This window comes from Haliaeetus albicilla, chromosome 19 (genome assembly GCF_947461875.1).
Source record: "Haliaeetus albicilla chromosome 19, bHalAlb1.1, whole genome shotgun sequence".
Lineage (NCBI taxonomy): Eukaryota > Metazoa > Chordata > Aves > Accipitriformes > Accipitridae > Haliaeetus > Haliaeetus albicilla.
In genome coordinates this window covers 2,224,657-2,245,412 of record NC_091501.1, presented here as the reverse complement: position 1 = coordinate 2,245,412, position 20,756 = coordinate 2,224,657, and the positions used below count along the sequence as shown (strand labels likewise).

The 20,756-nt window shown below is 53.9% G+C and overlaps 2 protein-coding genes across 4 annotated transcripts; one reads left to right on the top strand and one right to left on the bottom strand.

Annotated features, from left to right (window-relative positions):
* Positions 1–24: 24 nt before the first annotated feature.
* Positions 25–16,614, bottom strand: PLA2G6 (phospholipase A2 group VI). Of its 2 annotated transcripts, XM_009930363.2 has the most exons (16): positions 16,066–16,614; positions 14,750–14,965; positions 13,766–13,946; positions 12,049–12,236; positions 10,693–10,789; positions 9,534–9,716; positions 9,214–9,322; positions 8,455–8,607; positions 6,681–6,771; positions 5,743–5,906; positions 5,068–5,218; positions 4,747–4,883; positions 3,946–4,100; positions 3,030–3,197; positions 1,825–1,898; positions 25–1,308 (listed from the first exon to the last, which is right to left on the bottom strand). In XM_009930363.2, the coding sequence occupies exons 1-16, from the start codon at positions 16,272–16,274 to the stop codon at positions 1,167–1,169; spliced, it is 2,418 nt and encodes an 805-aa protein (XP_009928665.1). In that variant the 5' UTR covers positions 16,275–16,614; the 3' UTR covers positions 25–1,166. The 2 variants fall into 2 exon arrangements, with proteins under 2 accessions (XP_009928665.1, XP_069663354.1); XM_069807253.1 differs by lacking the exon at positions 8,455–8,607 and having other exon boundaries at positions 16,066–16,613.
* A 620-nt stretch (positions 16,615–17,234) lies between these two features.
* On the top strand, positions 17,235–20,641 carry MAFF (MAF bZIP transcription factor F). Of its 2 annotated transcripts, none has more exons than XM_069807262.1 (3): positions 17,235–17,383; positions 18,444–18,497; positions 18,582–20,641. In XM_069807262.1, the coding sequence occupies exons 2-3, from the start codon at positions 18,462–18,464 to the stop codon at positions 18,993–18,995; spliced, it is 450 nt and encodes a 149-aa protein (XP_069663363.1). In that variant the 5' UTR covers positions 17,235–17,383; positions 18,444–18,461; the 3' UTR covers positions 18,996–20,641. The 2 variants fall into 2 exon arrangements, with proteins under 2 accessions (XP_069663363.1, XP_069663362.1); XM_069807261.1 differs by having other exon boundaries at positions 18,579–20,641.
* Positions 20,642–20,756: the final 115 nt, after the last annotated feature.

Sequence of the window (20,756 nt, the reverse complement as noted above, 5' to 3'; positions counted from 1 at the left end):
AGACAACCATGCATGACAGTGGAACCAAATGCAAAACTCTCTTTATTTCAGGCCACATTAGTTTTGCATAGAAGCACTGTTCACAACAGCAGTCCACTCAGTCAAAAGAAAATGATTAACAATTCAGTTTTTCAGGTTACTCCTCAAAACGCCTCCAAATAGATACACAAACTATTTATAAATATGCAAAATTTACTGAAGAAACACCGAGTAGTGTAGCAGTCACAATGGGATTTCCAGCAGTAAAAGAAGTAAATCCAAACTGTCACAGAGTCAGGTTCCCACCAAAGAAGCTATCTCAGAGCATTTCAATTCCATGTTAAGAATAAAGAGAAATGATCTCTCTACCAAGCCAAGGCTATTGTCCCTCATCTTGAGCTCGCTGTGAGTAAAGACAGGCTTTCACATCTCAGCCCTTGAGCAAAGAGTAGCACAACAAATCAGGTGGCACAAAACAGTCTCTGGGGGGGATCTGCTCCCACCCTGGGTGCAGTCAGTACCTGCATTGCCAGCCCATCTCAGGGGGGGAAAAGGGGAAGGTGCTACAGAAGACAGCTGGCTCAGGAAAGGTTCCCCTTTCTCCCAAGGCCAGTCGCAACATTCTGTGCCATATCTACTGTGGAAAGTTGCAGTGTTTCTTCTCCCCTTCAAACCAGGCATGTTGAGGGAAGAATAATCCCTTTTCCCCATACTATAAACTCCAAAATACCTTGGCCCCAGCAGGTCAAGTAATCCCTGAACCTTTATCTGGCTTTGGCTCATTCTGTGATGTGGAAAGGTGCACGGTGCTTTGTCAGTGGGGGTGCTGCACAGATAGGAGACAGACTCCAGTTTCTGCAGCTCAAAACAGGTAGGTGGGGACTCTGACTTCTAGGAAGGGCTGTACGGTCACATAGCAGGGCAGCAAAACCGAGCATAGCAGCAGAGATGGGGCTACAGTACAAAGATAACTGTCAGCATTTCACAGCTGTCCGGGAATACATGGGTGTGTCCTGGAATACACGTGTATGTGTACTGTTGTCTATTAAATATCATTAATTCCTCATTATTAGTAGTAGTAGTCGTCCCTCCCCCACCTCAACACCTCGGTTTAAAGGCAAATCCAAGCCATTTCAGTGTCTGCTGCTCCTTGCCATTGGGATGCAGAACAGGAACCTCCAGATCAGTCATCGGCAGAGATGTCGCACCAGCTGCTCAAACTGCTCCCGCTGCTGGTAGATGTAAAGCTGGGTGTCCCAGAGAGCGTTCACCAGCACGGTGTCGTTCACCTCATCCAACATCACCTCCGTGTGCAGCTGAGGGCTAAGCCTGCATACAGCAAGACAGCATCATCAGCTGGGCACAGACACGAATGCAATGAAGCAGTGAGCCTGCGAAGCGCAAGACTTTTCTTAAGTGGTTCCTGCTGTCCCGGGTGTTTGCTTGCCCTTATCTAGCGGGCTTGCAGAGCGGAGGCCTTCCCCCTCCTTCAAGGCACAACCACACACAAGGCTGAGCCACAGTTCAGCAACTGCACCACCTAAGGCACGAGTCTTAAAACATGCTGTGCATGGTGGAATAGGGCAGGATGCACATTCCCGAAGGACCCTGTTAGACAGCATCCCCTGAGCCCCCACTAACTGACCCCAGACAAGGCGTGCTGGGTGCATCACCTCATACGGGCCACGGCATCCTCTGTTATGTCACTGAGGCACGAGGAGAGGGGGCAGGGGGGTAGGCATGCCTCTGGAGGGGACACTATTTGGGATGATGCATGCCACAGCCAGGTCTGAAGTGAGAGGGATAAAAATAGGTCTGAGCGGAGAGCGGAAAGGAAGCTCCTACCGGAAATATGGGACATCCGTCATCTCGCACCAGGCCCTGGCACGATCCACAGCTGGGCCATCTGCGTCAGTGCACTGCAGGAGAAACAGGCCCACGGTTAGAGCCTGACTGTCACACTGCTCTCCCCTTGCCTGCAAGAGGCTTCCCTGGCACCAAGTCGAACTGCACAAGCCGCAGAGGCAAAGGGAAAACCAGGAGCAAGTGCATCCTGGATGGCACCATTCACCACCAAGAGTGGGGTGGCTTTTTATTTGGGGGTTTTTTCCATGTAAGAACAGTGCTCCTGATCCTTGGGACACAAGGAATTGCACCCTACAGATCCTCCATCCATCCCAGCACCAAGTGGGTTCCCTTAAAGAAATCCCCAGGATGGTCTGAATCAGATTCCTTGGGATTTCATCCCTATCTGTTTCTGTCCAAGCCCAGTACCAGCAGAGCCTATGATTACTACAGGGTTTCTGGGCTATCCTGAGACAGCCTCCCTGGGAGCCCTGAAATAAAAGACAAGGGAAGCAGAGGGACCTCTCTGGGTGTTTTCTGGCTTTAGCAAGCTAAAAGGAGATAAAGCAACAGAATTAAGATTATAGTCAGAACCTCAGTTCTGACCTTTCTGGCTTTCATTTGTTTGGAGTGTTTTCATGCACAACATTTAATGAGCTTCTTTCTGAAGCATGCAAGAACATATGCCTATTACACGCTCCTAACCACAGTTCTGAACTACTGCTTTTTATTACTGACACTCCCACTTCTCTAGCATTTACTGATTTTCCCAGTGGGGATAACAGCTTTTCTAAAGAAAAATGAATTTCTGTTTTCTGAGGCATGTTTGTTGGTTTTGGGTTTTTTTGGTCCAGGTTGCTCAGATAATAATCAATCTCCCTGGAAAGATACTGAGTTTCACAAACTCACACCTGCAAGTGTTCCTAAGTGTCACTGATCACCATCCTGTCCTCAGCTCCTTTCAGCTGCAAGAACCTCCCTGGGCACCCAAAACCCCAGAGAGGCAGACAGGGCTTCAGACCTGCTGTGCTCCTGCAATTCTTAAGTTACCCACTACGTCCATTCCTTGAACTGGCCATGGTCGGAGCAGTTCCAAGGAAATAAAATTTTCTTCCAAAAGGAAGAAGCTGAAGACAGAAAACCTTTGCTCCCTCCCTGCAAGCAGCCCCAGGGTTCTTCCTCCATCCCTTCCTCCCAGTACTCACACAATCCACTACCATCTTCCCGAGCTCCCTGGCCCCAAAGACGGTCTTCGCCAGCTCCCAAGGGTTGGAGGGGCGGAAAACATCCACAGAGCTCACTGGGACCTGTGGAGGCTTCCCTGTCCCCAGGGAGACCACCAATCCCAATTTTCTTACTTGCTGCCTCTGACCCTGTGGACAAAGAAAAGATTTGTTTGCAAAGACCAGCAATTAAGGCGGAGCGTGTCTTTCACAGCAGTCTTGGGGCAGCTCTAAAAGCCAAGGCAAAAGGCTCAGTAGCCTTTTCTCTTCCCCATCCTCCCCCTTCAGTACTGCCTGGAGAGACAGGTATAATCCACATGACTTCAGCAGTTGCACTGTTCTGTCCCTTACACCCCTGGCTGCACCCAAACCCATGGGATCACCCCAAAGATGAGTCCTAGGACCAGATGACTGTGAAACAGTCCAACTATTTCAGTGATTTTGGCAACACACCTCCCCTTTCAGCTACAGGGAGCAGCAGCTGGCAGTAGTTAGTCGTCTTTTTGAGGAACTTGCCACATCACAGAAGGCATTCGCTCTTCAGCGTTGCAGAGTGCCCTACCATTATCTTCTCCATTTATTTTTGGGCACAAAAAGGCAATGCATAGCTGCGTCAAGGGCCACACACAACCATCAGCTGAATCATCCTTGCTCAAAGTAGCAAGGACAGGCTGATGGGGCTGCCTCCCCATCTCACACCCTTGTCAGAAGAAGTATTTCACCTCTCAGCCACCATCCCAACACATATCCCCCTCCATACACTCCCTTCTAGGGTGCTGCACTGCTGGCTTGTTTATCCACTAGAGAGGCATCCATTCCCAAACCCTCTTCCCCTTCAAGGGAGGCTCATGGAGCCAATAAAGCCCCATTTACCAGTCAGGGACAGGATTTCCCTCACCTTCTTGATCAGCGTCTTGTTGTACTCATGGATCTCCGTCATGGCATCGAGAGTCGGGTTGTTGGCTAGCAGCCCACCATCCAGAAAGCGGCCTATCGGCCGGAAATAAGTGGGAGCCGCGCCACTGCAGCGGGCAGCACGCCATACAAGTTGGTCTGCAGGAAGAGAAAGCATACAGCCTCTTGCAGCAACTTTCCTGTGTGCAAGAAGCACCCCGCCTTCACCAACACAAAGCAGAATAGGCTTGCAATCCTAGAAGACCCTGCCCTAGATAGTTGTGCCTCTTTCTCCCAACAGTAGAGCCTCTGCTTGGATGCATAGGATTATTTTGGGGGGCTTTTATAGATGTTCTCACCACTTTCTACATATCTTGGGTCAATTTCACTCTCTACCAGCTTCATTGCTGCTATTTTGTTGGTGAACCAGTTACCTTTGCTAGACAAAGGAAGAAGCAAGCTGGAGAGGGCTGCATGCTTCAATTACACAGCTTTTCTGTGTTAAATCTGCTCTTGAGAGCACAGGGAAAGGTACTGACTGTACGCAGGACTCCTCTAGCAGACCCCTTCCTCATGAACCTTGCTAGCCAGCCCAGGCTCCTGGTACAAGAGAAGCCAAGGGAGGAGGAGAAAGGAGAAAAGAGAACCATCACTAGGACCAAGTTACAAGTCAAGATCAGGGATGAGCCATTGCTGAGCCACTCTGATTTTCAGAGCAATGGGAGGAAGAACAGGAAATCTTCTGTCTCTGAGGGATGGTCCCCTCCCCTGTCAACCAGCTAGACTGCTGTGTGCTAGCATTTACCTTCTGGCTGAGTGAGTGGTTTGAAAGATGCGCTTGTCTTGTATTCAGTGGAGGTTTTTGTCTCTGGTACAGGGTAATTCCGGAAAAGGTGGAGCTCAGCTGGCTGCCGGTCGCACAACGTCCCTGTCACCATAACCCTGGGGGAGGGGACATGACAGAATAAGAGTAAAATGGAAAAAAAAAAATGTACTTATGGCTTCAATAGTCTGCACATCACACTCCTCCAGATCTGCTCTAAGGAGAGGCTAAGCATCTCTGCTGAGAGGGGTCTAGAGCACACTCACAAGAGCATCAACCAGCACGGCCCCAGGCAAGACTTACTTGGGTTTTTGGACATCTGTCATTTTGGTGTTTTCCCCAAATTCCTTCTTCAAGAACTCATCCAGGGGCTCCGACTCGTAGGGCCGAGACCCCCGGAACACCATGTCCTTCATGCGGAAGTACAGGCAGCGCATGTAGTCCATGGACTTTCCTGAGACAGGCAACAGCATCAGCAGGAGCAGGGGGTAGGAGGAAGGGCAGGCAGAACAAACAGCACATCAGAGCTGGGACTTTCCAGGACCAGCAGGAGATGGGAGGCATCACTCTCAATCCCCTTCCCAAGCTGCCTGTCATCTGCTCGAACCTCAGCAGCATCACTGGGAGGGATTAAAGAGGAAGGGCAAGCTTGGAGCATAGTTTCCCACTACCAGAAAGTGTCGATCACCTTGCTGTAAAACCCCCGTGGAGAAAGCAGGAAGAACAGACCATTGCACTCTGCCACCACACACTTCCCAAAACCCAGAAAGCTGCTCAAGGCCAGCTGACGTGAGAAGTGAGCGCAAAGCCAGGTCTAGGCTTTCCTTCATTAACAAACATCTCTTCCCTCCTTTGGCAGGGACAACAAATCTCAGTTGGGACTCAAGAGAGGCAGCTCCCACCCCACATCTGCTCCCCACAGAGGAGCCCTCGGGCCCACAGGAGCGAGAAAGGGCCCATTATTTGCACTGTCCTCACCGTGTACAATAGCCAAGGCCAAGATCCCGCCAGTGCTGGTCCCCGCAATCCAGTCAAAAATCTCACGAATGGGACGGCCCGCAGCCTTTTCGATAGCCAGGAGGAGTTGGATGAGCACCAGGCCACGGATGCCCCCTCCATCCAGGCACAGGAGGCGGTCGTGACTGGAGAGAGACAGACACAGATAACTGGGAGCTGTGGGACAGCTCACAAATCACAGCACGCTGCATGGGAACATGGCCCTGGGGATGGGAAACTATGCCAGAAACAAGAACGCTGCTGCGGACAGTGTAATCAGTGAACGAATAAATCCGGCGGTGCTTCCTCAGATGCAAGTAAGACCAGACTCAGCCAGATAAGCCTCATCAGAGCTGGTGCAACAGCACTTGCTCTTTTAGCCACCTCTAACCTCTACACCACACATTCACAAGCTGAAAATGCATCCAATTCCCTTACCACGTAGTAATGTGTATTGTGTCATAAATAAAAAAGCAGACAGCCCTAAGTTCCTGCTAGCAGCACTTCAGTGCCAACCCTCCCTCCGCTCCGTGCAAGGTGAGGTGCAGGCACTGCCGAGGCAGTGCACAGCCTGGCAAAGGAGCCGGGTGAGCGTCAGGGCAGCACGTGGAGATGGGGAAATCACAAAGCCAAAACAGCGTTTGCTGCCCAGTGGCAGAGGGGAGGGAGAGAGCAGGGGTTTCACCTGCTGAGGTCAAGCTCCACTGCAACTCCAGGGCTGCAGGCAGGAACAGGCGGTGGTCGTTTATGGGAACAGAGATTTATCACAAGGTTCTGGCAAAAACTGCAACGTCAATGGACATTAAATAATGTCAGCTCTGAGGACAGCACACCCATGGGTGTGGGTGGGCACAATTCACACACACGGATTTCACCTTCAAGTTGCACGGGAGCCCAGACAGAAGCTGTTCCTCACTTACTTTCTTCTACCCTCACTGGGTGAGTCCACAACATCTGGTGCCTTCAACAACTGTCCAAGCGTTGTGGAAACATACAGAAGGTCCTTGTACCCTAGAGGGCCATGAACATGCAAAAGGGAAAAAAAAATTAGAGACCACTTTGCTACCTGAATCCTCTGACATGTGCCTCAGAGACAGCAGTCAACCAAATCATACTTAATTAATTAAAAAACCTTCCCTCTTACTTTCTCTCTGCCCTCAGAAAGCTTGGTCAGGATACCCAAACCTCCCACCTGTGTGGTAAATGATTTCCACCATAATCACACAGAGGACATCCAGCTCCCTTCCCAGTTGAATAAAGCTCCCTGCAGGAGACACAAGCCATCTTACCCTTAGCCACCAGGTACCCCCCCCAGATTAAACTCTACACCAAGGAGGAGAAATCCCGTCCTTTAGCGCAGGCAGCTGGAGATGCACTGGCAAAGATGAAGGATTTGTAGAAGCAGATGATGAGCACAGTAGGCGAGAGAGAAGGCAGAGCCTAGCAGCGTGCCCACTACGCAGTTTATTGCAAGCCGTAAGATAAAACCTAAATCTACTCCTGTGAGGTAACCTAGGCAGGATAGCTGTGGGGACAGGGTGGCTTGTCATTACCCCTCAGCTGATGTACACCCAGGCCACCCTGGGTGTGGGGCACCAATCCAGGCTAGGTGAGAAGCCAGCCTGCGAAACCAAAAGAAGAAAGAACAGGGGGAGAGAAGTTAAATACTACTGCCACCACCCAGGCCAGAAGGTGGCTGTGGATGACGATGAATGTGGTGAGGAGTTTCTTCAAGGGCCAGAGTCCATGACAAAAAAGGTCCTTGCTCTGTCACTGCATCAGAGCTGAAACTGGGGGGGGTTGCCTTCACAAGGCCATGGTGAGAAGAAAGTCCTGGTGTCAGCAGCCAGCGATACTTGTGGTGACACAGACGCACTCCAGGGCCAGGAGGGGGTTGTCCTCTGGCCCTACAGCAAGGCCTTTGCAAAGTAAGCCACCAACCAGAGTGGGAAAGTGGACCACAAGCGGCTGTTATCTGCTTGCAGGCCCCTCTCACGAGGGTCAGAGCCTCCCTCCGAGCCAGCTCACCCACTGCCCGCTCCATAACCCCTCCTGCTGCCCCTGCCCAAGCTCTGGAGCTCCCTGGAGGAGGAAAGCCCAGCACCTAGAATAGACCCGTGCACTTATTCACAGAGTCTGGGCAGTACAAGAGCACAAGCTACAACACAATCGTATGTCCTAAGGTAGTCTTTTCCTATGCGTAACATAAACCCTGCGACCAGGATCGCTTATCCTTGGGCTTCATCCCTTCCCTCTCCCAGCTGCTGACCTCCAGGATCTGAATGAGCAACGCTTCTTATTTCCTTGTGCCCAACACTGGGAGGTCCTCAAGGCAGACCAGCAAGTACCTCCCCTTCTGTACATGACCCAGTGGATAAAGTACGTGCAGGCAACTAAGTCCTACAGCTCTTCCAGAGGGGTGAGGGAACCAGTCTTCCCTTTTCTTTTTACAGAGCTGCACTGTGTCAGGTCTATAAAACAAAACTTTAGAGTACAAGAATTGAGAGTACACACACAGGAAAAGCGGAGAAAAGAGATGGGATCCTGCAACAGCTGAATGAGGACAGAGTCACCACAAACTGAGAGTGAGCTAGGAGACAGTCCCTAAAGCACGGCCCATCTGAAGAAGAGATGCGAGACAGCACTGTGAAGCGAGAAGGGAGGAGAGTGAAGGAGGGCCAGGGAAGGCTTTACCTAAGCTGTTGAAGCTGCTCCGTGAGGAAGGTTGGCCTTCCAGGAAGAAGGAGGCGGCAGATGGTGCCAGGCTTGGGGAGTCAGGGTTGGGTGGGTGGCAGCGTTCGGTCCCTACAGTTTGCAGCAGGTCTAAGAGCACTTTCCGGTTCGCACCTTAGGTGACGAAGGGGGGAGTCACAGATCAGAAAGAGAATCAGTGCACGCACACACCAGGATGGGGAGCGGGGGTGTCTGCCAAATTCATCAGCAGTCCTGACCCTCACAAAACCTCTGGGATGACCTGGGGAGGGGGAAAGCATGTCCCAGGTATCTCTCTGAACACCAAGTAGCAGGACTTGTGCACAGCAGCGGTACTCAACACTGTGCAGCTTCAAGGGTGTGTGCCACACACTTCTTGCCACTGAAGAACCGCCCGTGTCTGCTTACGCCCGGGCGGTTCAGCAGCACTGCGTCATCCCGTTGTGAGCTTGCAGTGCTTGACATTGTGGCTTGAAAGAGGGTGAGTGCGTGACAGCTTTTCCTCTTGCATCTCTGTCTCATAGAAGAGAAATTCATCAAGGGGTATTAATACAAAGCTTACACCACTAGTTCAGGAAGTGCCTACCCTGTGAGCAACTAGAAGCTGGGAAAGCACGTTACGTTGGAGAAGCATCACCCACGCTTGGCACGTTTTCACCTCTCCCCAAAACACTGTTTTGGCCACCAAGGGGAGACAGGATGTTGGGTTCACCCTGTAAGGCTGCTGACATGCTCCCTCACCTTTGCTGCTCCTGGCAGCTAACAGCCCTGGTGTCTCCCCAAAATCATTGGGGATCTCGACATCTCCTCCAAACACGATGATTGCTTTGATCATATCCAGGTGGTCATGCTAGGGGACAAGAGAAAGCTCAGTCAAAGGCCACACTCCCTTTGGCTACATGATTTCTCATTAACCTCCCTCCTCTTTTCATTAGCCAACACACCCACAAGGGATCACCCCATGAAAGACAATAGCCAGAATTTCAAAGGAGTCCATTCCTGCCTCAACCCTTCAAGAAAATCCTCTCTCTCCTTCCCAGCAGCCTCTGCAGAAAACTCACCTTCATGGCCAGGTGCAGTGGTGTGTTGCCATCCTGACCCCTGGCATTGGTGTGGGCCCCATGTGTCAGCAGTACCATGGCGCAGTCAAAGCGTCCCCTCTTGACTGCAATGTGCAGAGCCATGTCAGCTGTCCGGCTGGTCAAATTCACCGCGGAGCCGTACTCAAGCAGCAGCTGTGTCATCTGTGCTCAAGCATGCACGTGCCAGGTCAAGAAGAGAAAGCAATTGTGAGGATAACGACCTGGGAGCTCAAATGATCCAGGTCTCATGGCAAGCAAAGCAGGGGAAGAGGTGGGACCCTTAGCCTGGACACGGCTGGCTGGCAGATGCCAGCTGCATTGTTCCAAGCACTGGAGATGGGTTTTCTCTATCCTTTACCACAGAACTAGTTGGTGGTTTCACAATCTGCCTAGAGCTCCTGGATGCTTTGGGACTTATATGTGAGCGTAGTAAGTGGCTGAGGGCAATGGAGAAAAAACAGTTCCTGCTCAGGCCAGAATCCTTGCAGACTGGAGGGAAAAAGTCTGCTTTTTGATCTTCTCTTTATAAGCCAAGCAGATTTATGTCTGCTCTGAAACTCCATGGGACATTTCTGAGAGGGATGTCATACTGCAGGAGGGAAAACAGTCCTGCCATAGGAATGTCCTCTGCTTGCAACAAACACTATTCCGGTGCTCCAGCATGGCATATCACACCACTGATCTGCCCATCTCTGGCAGAAGATGGACCATAACCCACATGCCACCACACTGTGCCTACCTCACACCCTCCCTGCAGTTTTCAAGGCATCAATCTGCTTCTTTCAGTGACACTGTCAGTAATGAGAAGAGAGCTCCCCCCAGGGGTAACAGTGACACTGCTGCAATTTCCCCAACAAAAAGGGAAAAGGGACAAGCTGGCAGTTTCACAGCCAAGGATGACATACTAGGGATGAGCCCACCAGTTTGTTTCACTGCGAGGCTCCACTGCTCCATCCCCCGTGGCAAACAGCACTGATCAGCACAGGGCAAAGAGAAGCAAACGCCGGGCTGCCGGCTGGGCTCTGACACTCCCAGGGCTCTGCACATGCACTCAGGAAAGGGAGAGGTCAGCAGCAGGAGGAATTAAACGGGTGCTGTGTGGCAGCACAGACCCTTGCCACGGACTGGCTCCATTTACCTCTGCCTTCTTTGCCCAGTGCAGCGGAGTGGCTTCATAGCGTGGGTCCTTGGAGTGAACCTGGCTGGCATCCACCTCGAGGATGGCCTGGGCACACCTGGCAAAAACAATGAGATGAAGGGATGGGTGGCTGCCGTCTTGACTCAAGACTTCCACTCACATCAGCACCTGCCTCCTGCCCAGGCCCTTTCAGGAAACTCTTCAGCAGCGGCAGGCTCTCTGCAACACCTGCAAGTTCCTCAGCTGCAGTTTTGTTTTGTTCTTTTTAGAAAGGAAGGGTACAACAGGAAGCATGCAAGCAGCACAGCGTTTGGAGGAGGCAGGAGAACCCCTTCCCAATTCCAAGCTGTGGAGCAATATCTGTGTGCATCTCCAATGCAGGAATATGGCATTTCTGGGAACTCTCAGGACCTGAGAGGAAATTCTTCTCTTCTCTTCTACCTCTCTCTCCATGGAAACATGGGGATAAAACTGAAATAGTTAAATACTTGCTGAAATCAAGAATCTATGTACTTCCCTTTGAGCGAAAGAAATCACACCTACTGTCAACAGACTAGTATCTAGTGCCTAGAAAGCGTGGGTAGGGACTTATGAAACAAGCATATGCTCTCCACTCTGAAACACCACAAAATAAACCATGTACAAAAGATCAAGCCCCACTGCAAACTAAGGGACCTAAGCACATTTTTGGTTTGTGAATGTGTCTCCAGTGTTGGAAAGCACTTTTCAAAATGCTGGAAAATTAGCTACCAGCAGCTAGTGTTGACTTGAGTGCCCTATTTGTAAAGCTTGGACACTTTAGGAAAATTAAGTATTATAAAGCACATACAAAGAGAATCAAATCTCTCCAGGGAAAACAAAACAGAGAGTAAACACTGCCTCTTTTGATTCAGTTCGAGTGTGTTATTAAGAGTCAAGAGTACCTTTGGCCCACAGGAGATGGGAATAACTAGGCTTTGAAATGAAAGCTTATTAGGATCAGAGCACTCAAAGACAGAGGTACAGCAATTGGCAATACTATATAAGCATCAGTAAATCATCTTCTCACAGCTCATTCTGAGACAAAGTATTTCATAAACATTTTTTAAAAAAACATTCTCCTGATGTCTGATACTAAATAATATATGCAGATAAATTCAGCAAAACCCCTTTTTCTTCTGAAAGCTTTTCTTTCTTTTCCACATCAGCACCTCTCTGTTCTTTTGCCAACTTGGTGATGCAGCAGAGGACAGCACAGGACGTCCTCCTACTGAGCACTGTCCTGAAAGGGGTCCAGTCTTGGACAACTCTGAGCAAGCAGACAGGTCCTCAGACCTGAGAAAGAGCTCTGTTCTGGCAGCCCAAGTGGTTACTTACCCCTTCTGGGAGAACTTCAGTGCTGTGTGGATGGGGTAGCCCATCGTCCCCATGGCACCGCAGCTGGCATGGCATTTCAGCAGAGACCGAACCATGTCCTCTTTGCCCAGCTGACAAGCGAGATGCAGAGCAGTCAGCCCTTCATGGCTCAGGTGGTCCAAGCCAGCAGTTGGGGTTCTGCCCAGGAGCTGGGAAGAGGAGACAACAGATAAATAAATAGACATGGAAGAGCACTGTCCCTCTTCCTGACCTCTGACAACAGACTCTGGAGCACTGGGTTCCTCACAGTGCTACAGCCCATCCCCTCCACCCCTGCTTCCAACACAGTAGCTATGGAAGCGCTCCTTGTTTTCTCTCCCCAGAGGGTTTATTGCTGCTCTCTGTGCCCTATTCCTCCGGCCTGGGTGCTTCTGAGACACCCCTCAGCCAAAGAGGGCTCACACCACCTTGAATGACACAGCAGACTCCCAACCAAATGAGAGAGCTAACTGAAATCAGTAGTTTCCTCTCCTGCTGTGGGCCCGTCAGTTACCACAGCCAGTCAGCAGGCAGGAGCTCAACCTCCCCTGCAACTCCACCATTGCTTTCAGGTACAAACAGGATTCTGTTTAAAATATACATGTGGTGATATGTTTGAAGGAATTTTCCTATTCTCCCCATAAATTTTAGACCTGTTACCTGCTGACTGGTTTGTTACACAAAAATATCCCACTGCTGTACAGGGGAAACCCTGCAAGCCCTGGTGCACACAAGAGGGAATTTAGAGTTTCTTTTCTCTGGTTTAGGAAGGAATCAAGAGAGAAAAGAAAAAAAATCCAGGAGACAGATCAGATGTAGAATTATTTCTGTCAAAACAAGCCAATTTGCTGCCATCAGGGAAATAAACGAAGAGGACATTTTTCTAATACGAAGGTCCTAACTGCCCTGCTCCACAGCATGGCAAGCCCCAATCATCAGCCCTCCCCCACCACGCATTAGGAAACCCCAGCACAGTCTGGCAGGCAGAGAGAGAGCTGTCACAACAGGTATTGGGCAAACGTCAGGGGGTGCAGCTGTAGGGGAGAGACAGTCTCGCACTCAGACTGGGTGCTGAGGAGCTGACAGACGTCAGGAACCAATGTGGAAGGCCACCCACACCCTTATGAGCCCTGTCACTCTGCCCAGCACTTCTCAGCAATTGAGAACGCCTCTGGCTTCAGACTGTTTCTGCCTCAAGGTTCTGATCGCTGTCTCCTGTGCAAGGCTGCTCAGTTCAAACAACAGGTTCTGCAGCTCTGGAAAGTCCAGGGTGGCTCTGAACTGTCAGTCTGCGGGCAGCACATGCTCCCCCACAGCAGCCTAAACACACACTCCCCCACGGGATAACTCTGCCCCAAACCAAACACCCTGCTCGGAGTAGAAGGAGAAGGGACAACCAAGGGCGTGAGGAAAGGCAGGATGAAGGTCTGATGCAAACAGCAATGAAGGACACTTTCTGAGGAAACTCGCCTAATATCCTTGTTCCACTGCAATGTGAAGTCTGGAGCCCGCTTACAGGAAACAGCACCAGTAAAGGGAAGAAAGAGGCTGAAATCAGCCTCAAGCATTAACTCGATGCTGCAGCAGAGGGAACTGACTTTCTCCTCCCGTCTGCAGCTATTTTTCTGTCTCCCTCCTCACAGCACAGAGACGACCCACTCTAGTCCCACTTCCCCCCCAGCTTTGAAATCACTCCCACCTCGATGATCTGGGGGCTGTTCCCTCGCACAGCATAGTGGAAAACGGTCTCCCCGTTCCTGTCTGTAATGTCCACCCGCGCGTGGCAGTCCAGCAGCTCCAGCAGACACTCCATGTCTCCCTTGCGGCACGCCAGGTGCAGCGGGGTGCAGCCATCCTCGCTGTCCGTGCTGTTCACACAGCTGCAAAAGAGGAGTAAACGTGAGGCCAAGGAAGGGCTGCGAAGACAAGGACACGCAGCTGCACTGGGAGCTGATATGAAGATACCCTCCATGTCTGTGACAGGCCCAGCTGGTGCGAACCACGAGGTTCAGAAAAGCCCATCCTCTGGCCAGGGAAGGGCCACCAAAGAGCCCTGCTATGGACCCTCTCCCTGACACACTGCTCCTTCCTCTGCCCCCCATATGGGAGCAGCTCACCCTGCCCAAAGAAAGGCAGGAGATCTGTCGGAGGTGCTGCCATTAGTCCCTCAGTCCCCTAACTCCTCACTAGTCTCCCCTATTCTCAATGAACTTACCCACAGAAGGGGAATGAGGGCTTGTGGCCAAAAAACATTTCCAGAAAGACAGTCCTACTGCACCTCCTCTCTCATGGTTTCCGAAGTCAGCCACAACCCCCTACAACAAGCAGCTCCACCAGGGCTGTAAGAATCTAACTAGTGCCTCTAGCAAAACACTTCAATCCTTTAGCTCAAACACCAGAGCTCTGGGCTTTAACGTCCACAGCAGCAGGTCGAAAGCCTGCCACTAAGGTTACACAGCGACCATCAGACCCCCTTTCCTACCACATCTGTCATTCAGGCAAGACAGACCGAGACTGGCACTTTTAAACACGACCTCTGCAGTCACCACAGGTGTTAAGCTCCCCTAGGAAGCCGCCCCTGTTGCTTTGGTACATCAAGCCGGGATACCCAAATCTGGCCTAGCCTGCCCTCCCGAGCTCGTTCCCAGCACCAGGCCCACTGGAGACCCCTCCCGTCCCTTGCCTTAGAACGTGGTTGTGCCGGAAGCTCTCACGATGGCCAATCTCCACCGCGACGTGTGCCGAGGACCAGCTGGGGTGGTTGCGGAAGCAGTCACTGAGTTGCTGGAGATCCTCCAGCAACAAGGGCTGGCGTGCACTCTCGTAGAAAGGGCGCAGCTGCCCGGCGTACTGCTCAAAACGCACCAGGGCATCTGCTTCATTGTCGAGCTGGAAGAGCCTGAAGGAAAGGCAAATACAGCGTTGGTCCTGCTCAGAGAAACAACCTCCATCCCACATATCTGAGAGAAACTGCTCTTCTCCAAACATTAGTGCGGGGACTTTCCTATTCCTCCTCACCTGGTGTCACACTTCTTCCAAGGGAAGAAGGTGTTGTCCCACAAACGGGGTTCATTTAAACAGTGTGCAAACCAATAACACACAGAGTCGAGGTATTTTCAAATTGATTTCATTGATGCGCATGAACGGGTGCCTGTCTCAAGACAGTACCCACTTGTCTCAAAAATTCTTATATTTATATACTTAACTAATAGATATTCATTACTATTTTTCTTAATGATTGGTTCGTTCTTCTTTGCCTCTCATGCACATCAGTGCACAGACTCTGTCTTCTTCCTTCATTGCCTTCTTTTGAGTAGGTGGTATCAGTTCAGTAGGTGGTCAATGAGTCAGTGGTCGCAATCTCCCCCTGTAGGAATTACCTTTTACCTACTTCTTCCCTAATCTTGACAGTTCCAAGCGGTTCTTCAAGGTTTATTGACCAGACCACAATCCATTACCTTTTCTGACATAAACACAGAGTCCCATTGTCTAGTAGTTAGCTCCTAAACCCTAAATCACGTCTAGTTATTGTTTCCCTATTTTAAATATTAACTGATGGGGGCTGCGCACAGGACTTCAGCAGCTCCCTGGTTATTTCAATCATATTACACATATTAATTGATGATAACAATTGAAGCCTACATTGTTAGCGAAGAGCACCTCCTCATCCTGAGGAACGTTAACCTTTGGGCTGAAGTATCCCGTGCTCAGATGCTAAAGCACCAACAAGTACGAGTGGAAGCACATGTACCTCTGGATGTTCTGACCAAAGTACCTATTTCATGGTTGCCTGTTTTCACAGTGTTTGGACTCAGCCCTGCCCTGTTCTCACAAGCTGTTTTGATGACTTCTCCACCAGCCCATGCAAGGGCCTCCCACTCCCGATCAAACACGTCACCCCACGCCCACAGCCGCGAAGCACCGTGGTCCCGAGACTGGAGATTTCAGGTCTTTAGTTTCACACTCAAGAGTGGCGATTGCTAAAGGTCTGTCACTTACCGGAAAGCGACCTGTGGGTTCTGGGGATTCACCAGCAGGCAATCCCACGAGCGAGCAAGGTTGTTCTTATACAGGGCCACCCTGCCTTCCTCCCTCAGGCAGGTGTGAGCGGCATACTCCGCAGCCGGCACCTCCTTCACCCGGTAAGGGTTTGTGAATATTTGGGTGACACTGTTGATAGTATTCACCAGCCGACCAAAGAACTGCATCTTTCTGGAGCCTCAGGCAGCTTCTCCCCCACGTCCTGAGGGAAACCCGGTCACCGGCCCGGCCCTTCCCTGAACCGAGCGACCCAGCACCGGTAAAGGAGAACCGAGAGCCGCCGGGCTGATACACCACCCGGCAGGAAAGCTCAGCACCGGCACCGGCAGGTCCTTTCCTGGCTCTACGAAGAACACCCGGTTCTCCTCAGCGCCTCACGGCGACATTTGACCTCCCTTCTCAGGGGCCCTTTAACTCCTCCGCCTCGGCGGGTAACACCTCCCTTCCACGGCAGATCCCCGGCCTGCCTGCCGCCTGACCGGGCCGGGAGGAGGAGGAGGAGGAGGAGGAGGAGGAGGAGCCCGTTATCCGGGGGAGGCAGAGCGGGGACCGGGGCTGAGGGCGGACCGGGGCCAGGCCCGGTGCGGCGGCGGCCGCAAAGCACGACGGGCCCCCAGCATCCTCCGCGCGGGATTTCACCTCAGCCCTCTTCGCCGGCCGCCCGCCAATCACCGCGCTGTTCGCCGGCCGCTCGCCAATCACCGCGTCGTTCTCCTCCCCCCTCCTCCAATCCTGGGAGGGGCCAATCAGAGGCGTCGCACCCAGGGAGGGGCGATTGGGGCGGGAGGAGCGCGGCGAGCGCCGCTGCGTCACGCCCGCCGCCATCCCGGAGGAGGGAGGAAAGGCGAGGGGGGCCGCCATCTTTGTGAGGGGCGGGGCGGGGCCGCTCTTCTTAAAGCGGCAGCGGCTTATTACACTGGGGAGGTCTGATCCCGGGTCTGGCCGTTCCATGGGCGTGCGTCACCCCGAAATTGAGGGAAAAAACCCAGCAGCTTTGGAGCGTGGCTGCATTCACAGGCCGGTGCGTTTAAGACGCTGGCAGCGTGCGAGGCGGGGACGCGGGGGTGGAAGGGACCCACTGCGGCCGCTTTAAGAGCAGGGCCCGCCCCGCGCGGTGGCGGCGGCGGGGGGGCGGAGCGAAGGTGACGTCACCGCATGACTCTGTTTTTATGAATGAAAAGAATCCGCGGGTGAGTAATCGCGGGGAGCGGGGCTGGAGGTGCCGCCCGACGGCCCGAGCCGGCAGCGGCCCCGCGGGGACCAGCGCAGCCGCCCGGTAAGCGACGGCCGGGCCGGGGAGAGGCCGGGGGGGGGGGGGAGAGAGAGAGAGAGACCCCGCCGGGGTGGGCGGTGGGGTCCGGTACCGGCGTGGAGGCCGCTCTGTCGCCACCGAGCACCGGGACCGGGGGGGGTGGGGGGTGTCCGCTCTTGGGGCCGTCCATCCTTCCCTCCCGAGTCCCGGCCACCGCCGCGGAGGGAACCGTGAGCCGCGGGAACGGCGGTGGCTCCCCGGCCCGGATTGCATCAGCTTCCAGCCGCCCCGGCTCCACCTTCCCCGCCGTCCCCTTCCAACCCTTCACCTCCCCGCGGGGCGCTCCCGGTCCCCCTCGTCCCTCCGTGGGGGGGGGTCCCCGGGGCTCCCGCCCCAACCCAAGGACGGGAAGGGACCCGCTACCGGTGAGGAGACAGGAGCCGTTTCCCTGATTTTAGCCCCCCCCGCCCCATCCCCGGGCCGCTGAATCACAGGGAGGTCACTTCTCGCCCACCCACGCTGCGTGGCAGCTGTCGCGACCCTTCCCCTCCCCCTCCCCCCCCGAAACCTGCGGACACTCCGACCCCTTGCACCGGGAGCCGCGGTGCCTTCACCCGCCGGGCAACGGGGGCGGTGGGGCGGCACCTCCACGCGTGTCCCGGCTGGGTGGCTCGGTCACCATTTCACCCCCACTCCCCCCCCCCCCCCGCGCCGTGGAGCTGCTGCTTTTACTTTCTTTTTAGCCTCGGGCGGATCTCGCCCGGGTTTCCTCCCCGGAGGGAAGCCTTGGCCTCCCAGGGGGGGTTTGGGTCCCCCGGGCAGAGCAGCATCCCGACCACCTCGGGGTGGGATGGAGGAGGGATGGGAAGTCCAGCCTTCCCCGTTATTGTTATTTTTTGCAGTCATTGTTACTATTATTATCATTATTATTCCTACCTGCTTTTTTTTTAAAGGAGCAGGGATAAGTCAGATGGCTGGCGGGGGGGGACGACACATGGGTGCCAGGCAGGGGGCCGGTGCCCTCGGTACCAGGGCGAGGGGCACAGGCTGGGACTAACCGGCTTTTCTCCTGGCTGCTCGGCAGGGCCAACGTGAGGCAAGGATGGCTGCGGACGGGCTCTCCAGCAAGGCCCTGAAGGTGAGCACTGGTGGGACTGGGGGGCGTGAGGAGGGCGGGGGTCTGGTTTCGGGGGTCTCAGGCGACCACCCCTCTCTCCAGCAGGTGAAGCAGGAGCTGGGAGAGAACACACCGCTGCTGTCGGACGTGGAGCTGATGGGGCTGTCGGTGCGGGAGCTCAACCACCACCTGCGGGGCCTCTCCAAAGAGGAGGTAGCGAGGCTGAAGCAGCGCCGGCGGACGCTGAAGAATCGGGGTTACGCTGCCAGCTGCCGGGTGAAGCGCGTCTGCCAGAAAGAAGAGCTGCAGAAGCAGAAGATGGAGCTGGAGTGGGAGGTGGACAAGCTGGCCCGGGAGAACGCCGCCATGCGCCTGGAGCTCGACACCCTCCGTGGCAAGTACGAGGCCCTGCAGGGCTTCGCCCGCACCGTGGCTGCCCACGGGCCCCCCGCCAAGGTGGCCACCGCCAGCGTCATCACCATCGTCAAGTCCGGCACCAACCAGGCCGCCTACTCCTAGTGCTGGCCTCCGTCCCCCGGCTGGGCACGGCCCCTCCGGGGCGCCTTCCCCCACGAATTACCTCCCATACCCTCCCTGACCTCCTCCCTGCCGGGACCCATTCCCGAAATCCTCCTTCTCCCATCCATTGACCTCCAGCTCCCCCACGCAGGGAGGGCTGCTGCAGCATGGGTGCTGGGGCAGAGGACAGGACCCCTCTGGTGGCCCCTGACGCCCCGCAGCCCCCTCCCCTCCAACCCAGCCCTGTCCCCTGCTGCAGCCCACCTGGCCGGGCACCCCTCACCTTGGGGGGTGCAGGCAGGAGAGGGGGAAGCGTCCCAGGGCTCCAAGCTGGCAGGAAAACACCAGGTGCCTCTTTTTTTGGGGGAGGGCATGGGAGAGCTGAGCATGGGCCAGGCACCCCCAGGAGCACATGCCAGGGAGGGAAAGGAGGGAAGAGTGGTTTTGCAGCAAGGGGCAGAAGGGATAAGATGGAGAGCGGTGTCAGCGTTGGCCCCACAACTTGCTCCACGGCTGGAGCAGGGTGGGAGGTTGCAGCATGGTTGGAGACTCCAGGGATGGAGATGGCGAGGGAAGGTGGCAGGTCAGAGGGGGAAGAGAAAGTGGCTGTAGGTTGGTGCCTGGTAAGGGTGAATGGAAGGGGAAAGTGCCGTGGCAGCCTGTGGTGCTGGGGAAGGCCAGAGGTGATGGAGGAGGACTCCCTCAGGCAGGGAAGCAGGTCAACCCAGGCTGTTATCCACAAAGGGGGAGAAGCAGTGGTGCCGTTTTATCTGTCTCCATCACGACATCCTTCACGCCTCTTCCTGCCTACGGGATGGGACGCTCAGCCTGGCCGGCCGGGTGTCTCTGAAACGCAGCGGCAGGAAGGAAGCGGAGGCAGCTGGAGCAGAGATAAACACTGTTTTGCTCAGTGCAGGCCGGCTCTTACAGCCCCACCAAATGCTCCCCGGCACCCCACCACCTACAAAGCCCACAGAAAGGTGCTCCTGGCCCCTGAGAGCCAGAGCTGCGGAGGCAGAGAGAGGGGTGGAGGTGCAGGAGGTGGGAAGCAGGGGTGGAGAGCATCCCTGCTCCTGGGAGCTGTCTGGCAGGCAGGTAGGCTCCTCCTTTTGGTTTTCTGCCAGCTTGGACAACCTGTGTGGGACAACCGGCTCTTCAGCAGGCTGAAATGCTAGAGAAGAGTTGGGTTTGCTAAATACAGGCAGCCCAGGGGAAGTAACAGGAGGCAGACCCTTGGCATCTGCTGCCATAGATGATCCCCCCCACCCCTCTCCCTTTCTGCCCCTGCCTGGGTATTGCCATGCTAGCTGCCCTTGGCTGCAGCCTCCATCATCCCTCCCCAGAGAGAGGTGCCCACCGATTGTGGAGGAGGCACTGTGGTTAGCATCCCCCCCACCCCAACTCCTCTTGGGTTTATTTATTGCACGAACGTAAGTTATTTTCACGTCCTCTTTGCCATTCCGCCTCTCGGCACAGCCAGGATGTTGGTACAGAGCCGTACTTTATATTTTATATATGCAAATCACATTTTATCTTATATAGAGCAAAAAAATACTTATTTATTTTCTGACTTACAGTATGTGTCCTACCTGACTCCTCTGTATTTTGTAGACTTTACAAATAAAACAAGTTCTTTTTTTTCCACAGCGAGAGTGTGTTTGGTCATTCTTGAACTTCAGGACAGAGCTGCGTCTTGGTGAGACCAGGTTTTCTAGCTCCCTCTAGCTTTGCTGCAGGACATGTTAAACAACATGCCCAAAA